The sequence below is a fragment of the Pelodiscus sinensis genome, chromosome 2, assembly GCF_052426305.1.
Source record: "Pelodiscus sinensis isolate ZL-2025 chromosome 2, ASM5242630v1, whole genome shotgun sequence".
NCBI lineage: Eukaryota > Metazoa > Chordata > Testudines > Trionychidae > Pelodiscus > Pelodiscus sinensis.
Genome location: NC_143053.1, coordinates 206,082,743 through 206,088,728, shown reverse-complemented (window position 1 = coordinate 206,088,728; position 5,986 = coordinate 206,082,743). Strand labels below are relative to the sequence as shown.

General features: G+C 42.8%; 1 protein-coding gene across 7 annotated transcripts in view; it reads left to right on the top strand.

Moving 5' to 3' along the window:
- The first annotated feature begins 60 nt into the window (after positions 1–60).
- Positions 61–5,986, top strand: part of BZW2 (basic leucine zipper and W2 domains 2) — a 93,572-nt gene continuing 87,646 nt past the window's right edge. For 2 of the 7 annotated variants that reach the window (XM_075922261.2, XM_075922263.2), the window contains exons 1-3: positions 61–280; positions 2,849–2,898; positions 4,111–4,244. In XM_075922261.2, the coding sequence (XP_075778376.1) occupies positions 202–280; positions 2,849–2,898; positions 4,111–4,244 (263 nt within the window). In that variant the 5' untranslated portion in view covers positions 61–201. Of the gene's footprint in view, positions 281–2,848; positions 2,899–4,110; positions 4,245–5,986 lie in introns of those variants that run through there. The other 5 variants (XM_075922262.2, XM_075922264.2, XM_075922267.2 and 2 more) reach the window with 5 other exon arrangements.

Below are 5,986 nucleotides of genomic sequence, written 5' to 3'. Positions count from 1 at the left end.
ATCACCCCCTACCCACGCCCGGTCTTCGATTTCCCAACCCCGTGAGGGGCTCGCGCTGCCTTCTGTGTAGGCCGGGGGGGCTCAGGCCCCGCGCGGGTTGGCGGTTCCTGTCGCCTCCTTTGCCTATCTTCTACCCCCCCCCCCCCGCGTTAGCGGGCCGATGGTACGGTCGGGCGGAGCGAGCGAACAGCTGGGGCGCTAATGTGTCTGCGGTGCTGCCCTTCGCTGCTTCATTGTGCGCGGCTGCTGCGAGTGCTCCTGCGGCCGGGCAGCCCCACAGGTAAGGGCGGCGCTGCCGGGCAGCCCCACGGGCAGGGGCAGGGAGTTGAGCTGGGGCTGGGGCTGGGTCTCCCTCCAGCACCGGTTGCTCCGCAAGTTGTTTCGGGCAGCAGCTGGGCACTGAGCCCCTGGCCCCGCGGGTGGCCGGGTGTGGGGTGCACGCGGCAGCCCATTCAGGGGGGTTGGGAGGGATGCTCAGCCCCCGCTCCCCCTTGTTACACGGGCCGTGACGAAGCAGGTGGCTGCTTAGTTGTGTTGTGTACTAAGAGCGATCTGTGTGGAGCAGAGGGTCGGCTACTGGGCGCGCTGCAGTTTTATACAGGGGCGCCTCCCCGGCTCTGCAGCTCAGGGGGTCGCAGCCTGGGTTTAGCATCCCCCTCGCCCCATCTGGTAGGAGTTTCCCCCATTTTAAAATATTGCTCCTATATGAACTCTGGGATGTGAGGTCTGACCTTTAGGTGTCTTAAGTATATTACTACTTAGCTTAAACCCCCCCACACACGTTACAAATTGTGCGTGCCGGTATCTGCTGACCTGTGGGTCACAAACACCTTCTGGGGTTTGTTTACTTGTTCATTTATAATGTGCCCAACTATATCTTATTTTGGTGCTCATAAACCTACTTAGCTTTTGTGGACAGGTGTTTTCTGTCGAGGAAAATAATAGCTGAAAATGTTACTAAATACGCATTTCCGTTTCTTCTACTTAATATATTCACCCATCTAGGAATTTGCATTGAAATAATAAAAGGCTGGATTAAAGGTCCAATGTAAAACAAACAAAACCCTAGAATACATCAGAGTCTGTTCAAGATAACAGGTTTCAGAAGGAGCTGTGTTAGGCTGTTTCAACAAAACCAACCAGTCCAGTGGCATTTAAAAGACTTAACACATTCATTATGGCAAAACTTAAAAAACAACAAATAGTCTAGCAGCACCTTAAAGACTAACTAACAAAACATGTAGATGGTGACAATGTAGAAGGGATTAAAGATGATTTGTAAAAAGGAAAAATAGGTGGTTTGTGCCATTCTGTTGATTTTTCTGGTATCAGAAACCCTGTGGTGGTGGTCTTGTTTATGTTTTTCCTAACCTCTCCTCCCCCCCCCCCCCACTCCTTTAAAAATCCCTTCTGCCTCATTTATTAAACAAAATCTGTGGAAAATAGTTTAAAAAAAACTATTTAAAATATATTTGAGACCAACAATCTAGATTAAAGGCCAAACTTCTTATGCGATATTCAAACAACTTAAATTAAAATATTCAGGAAGATATGGTTGCTGCTGAAGTTTTAAGTGGCATCAACTTACTGTGCTCATAGAAGTCATTGGCTGCACATCTGGGTAGAGCATGCTGAAGTGCTACACAAGCTTTTGACAGTCTCTGCACTTGAAGAAGAGGATAGCGTTATCCTCTTTTCAGTTATTTCGCTAATTCAGTTTCAATAACTAACTCATTCAAAATTGAAAAACAGTTGAAAAAGCTAGAAAGCTTGTTTTCCTTTTCAAGTATGAGTAAAAACAAGGTGTGAGAGGATGAGATATGTAGTATTAAAATCTGGAAGGACATGGTGACCAGAAACATTCTGTTCAGTCCACTAACTACAGATAATACTTTTATTTATTTAATAAATCAGCTACTTTTAAATGCAAAACATATAAAACTTTTTTGTGATACAAACAGTACATTTTACTATAGTTTTATTTACTGTAAACAATTTTAAAATACTGCTTTAAGGAATGCATGTCCAATTTGACTTTCAGTTGTTGTCCAAATGCAGCTTGAGGAACATAATACATGAAAATGTTTGTCATCTAGCAAAAAAGAAATGCATCAGTTACCATTTTCTAACATAATTAAACAAAGGAAATTTTTTAAAAAAATTATTCACCTGTATAATTGCTTAAATAAATGTGTATAGATGGTATACTTTAGTAAGCAGGCAGTTACACTAACCAGTAAGAACTATTCTTTTTAGAAAAATGAAATAAAGTAAAAATGGAAATTAATATTAGAAGTATTTAAAACAATTTTTCTTGCTTGCTGAGTTAAATTACTATGAATTAATTTCACCCAGAATTAAAGCTTTGTTTATATCAGTCTGTCATAGTCTTAAAAATTAATCATAATATAGTATGATGAGTACCTAGGAAGTGAATTCTGATTAATATAGAGGGAAAGTAACTTTTTTGTTCCCAGCCCGGCAAACCTAATATTTAGCCAGTTAATTAACCAGGATTTTACATCCCTAGTCCATACTGGTACTTCTGTCTGTGTAATCCGTCATGTCCAACACTTTAGCCACTAGTTATATGTTGCTATTTGGTTGGTTTAGTGTGGCTAATTGGAACAGCAGTAGGCTATAGCACTATAATGGCTATTGCTTCAGAACTGGTTGGACCCCAAGGTGTGCAGTTTTTTTCACACCCCTGAGTGACAAATGTTTTGCTCACAAAAACGATAGTATAGACATAGTCAAATTTGTCATCCAATAAGCTTAGGAAAGAGGAGACTTCACTTTCCTAAGAAAATTCCTAAAACAAAATAACTTGCATTGTTTTGTTTTATAGGTAATCTTTTAAGGGATTGCTTAATTGGCCAGCTGAATTTTCCTTCTTTGGTAAGTACAAATCAGGTCAATTTATTTGAGCATATTTTTGTGGTGTTTAAATCCTGCTCCATTGTTTCAATGATGAATAGCCTCACTGAGTTTCAAAATTAATGAAGTCTATAGATGTACATATGTCTTGTGAGAGAAGGACTTCCTGGACTTTGTTGCTGTTGTTTTTATAATAAATATACAAGTGTGTGTAGATTCTATTTTATTGTACTCGTACATTCCAGATTGTGTCTTCTGTCTACTTGTTTTTACTTATTGGGACTATTTCAGTGGTCATGCTCTGCCATAGTCTCTTTCATTAATAATATAAACACACAACTTCAGCTGCATTATACATGTGTTTTAACTAAATAGATTGCAAGTGAGGGAGGGCTGGTAGCGACTCTTGTCTTTAGGTTGCCTAACTCTTTCCATTGAAAGGGATTTGTGACCTTTGTTTTTCTTTGAGAAGCTCTGAGTTGGGTATGACAGTGCTCCCTGTGAGATACTACTGACCCTGCTTGTTGTGGCAATTTGGCATCTTTTCTTCTAGTTTTGCTTAGCCAGGCTTTTTACGCCTCTTCCAGCACATACACAGGGAGGATCACGTGCAAAACCACACACAGTGAGATCAGCTCTTGGAAGGCTTAGCTTAACGGATTTGCCTCAGCAGTCAGTTGTCCACCTCAATAAGGGACACAGCAGGGCTAACTCCGAAATAAGCTACACAACTTAAGCGATGTCAATTCTGTAGCTTAAGTTGAAATAGCTTATTTCAGCCTTTGGTGCTGTCTACATAGCAGCAAGTCTGAGATAACACACTCTTTCTCCGACTACTCTTAATCCTCGTAAAGTGAGGGTTACAGGAGTCAGAGTAAGAAGTTCTCTCGATGGACATTATTTTGACATTGTTGAAATAACTGCGTGTGTGTAGACGTGTGTCATTAGTTATTCCAAAATAACGCTGTTGTCTAGAGGTACCCTTAGAGTGCAGACCTAAGGTATATTATTAAATAAGTCTCGTCCATCGATGTGGAAGAAGGTATGCACAGCTTCTCTAACCCCTGCTCCATTATGAGTTGGGGTTGTATTATAGAAAATGAAATACACTTTTTATAACTAATAAACTTATTTTAAATGCTTAAAGAGGTAGAAAACAGAAGTACATAAAACATACAAACTAAGCTTGATTGGTTAAATAAATTGGTTATAAATGGTAATTCTTCATCCTAGATGTTGTTGCAGGCAGATGACAAAGTTTTGCAAGACAGCTGTACTGGACTGCAGCTTGAGATCTCAGCTGGACTCACAAGCCGGACATCTTTTAAACTTGGACCTAATTTTACACACACAGTTCCTGTTTCCAGGTGTATTTCAATGTCTTTGGTGGGGAGGCAGAGGAAAACCACAATGAGGTCTCTCTCTTGTGCCTTGTATAGCTCTTGTGTAAGGCAGGAATCCATTGTCTTCCAGTGAAAAAACAGTGGCATTCCAAAAGGGGAAAAGGAGCATTCAGTATCAGGTGACTTGGATGCCTGTCTCTGCAGGGCTGTGGCAGCCATTACTCACAGGCTGACTGAAGCATCCACAGGAAGATTAAGCTCTTTCATAGGCTGTTGTTTAGGCTAAAGGCCATTTCGTCGTTATACCTTGAAGTGTTGGTATGGGTGATCTCCAAAGTAGCCCATCTGAAATACTGTACAGATACAAGGTCAGTATTCCTCACTTCAGATACAGAAATAATCAGGGCTCGATGATCGTGGCAAAAACCACTCGCCAGCCCCGCAATGCACATGCGTGAGACCCACACTGTGCATGCACGAACCACCAGTGAACGGGGCGACTGGCTGAAATCTACCCGCCATGGGCGAGTAGAGAAGTGGATTTGTTGAGCCCTGGAAATAATACAGGCCATCAGGTACATCTCAGTTATGTCATAGCCATATCATAAGCACACTTTCATAAAGAATACACATTGTGATGTGATATAATAGGGTCTTCAGAGCCCAGACTAAGGAGAGGTGGAACAATATGGGACCAAGAAGGTCCTCCCTTTCAGCAGCTGCCAAGCATATTCCCTATGCAGGCCCTGCTTAAAAGGGAGATCTGGCAGTAGAGAGTGTGGAGGAAAGCCTGGCTGAATCTACTGGAGTAGAGCAATCTACAGGGCAAAGACCAGGACTGTGAGTAAGACTCTGTCAGGATTCCCTTCCTACTGATTCCCGGACAGCAGCTGACTCGAAGCCTGATTTGGGAATCATCCCTCCATGCAGCTGTAGCCCTGAACTACCAAAACTATATACACAGAAGACTGGCATTGTGCCCCAAGCTCAAAGGAAAACAGGAAGTGACCCGGGGAGGCTGATCTGGAGTGGGAGCCAGAAGGGACTTTGCTCTTGGACCTAGTGGAGGGAGAGGTCCAGAACCCTCTATCACTTTCCCCAGCCTCCTAAGAGATCCCAGAGACTCTGGAGGAGTGATGAACTGGAGCTTGTCCTCCAGGACATTAAACTTCCCAGAAGAGCTACCTTAAGACTCAGAGAATGGGAAAGGTGTGGGAGAAAGATGGACTTGGACAAGCTGTCCAAGTAAGTTATGTACTAGCAACAGCAGCTGCAGCAGACCCATTGCTTCTGCAGCTGCCTAGCAACAGCAGAAAGCCTTGCAGCAGCAACAACTCATCAGGGAATTAGCAGTCCAGCAAAGAAACCAACAGCAACAACTGGTGTAGCATTTGGCCAGACTGTTTCACCCCCCAGGGTACTCTGGGGAGTTAAGTAGCTCCAGTTCGTATTTGGCTCTGAGTCTTCCATTGAACCTAGTGAGAATGGAACAGAGGATGACCCAGAGATGTTTCTGGTAAACTTTGAAAAAGTGACCATGGCAGCTTACCAGACCGCTCGTGTCAAGCACAGTGCAAGCAAGAGTAGCCCAGGCTGTGTGTTAGGGTCTCATTGTTTAAATTTAAATTTTTTTAATTGGTGTATTGCTGAACATTCTAAAATCACCTCTTAAAAAAAGTCCTCTCTCCCTTCCCAATCTGCCATTGGGTAAATAGGCACTAGTTCAATAGTACTGCATAGAGACCCATAAATCCTAAAGATGTCCT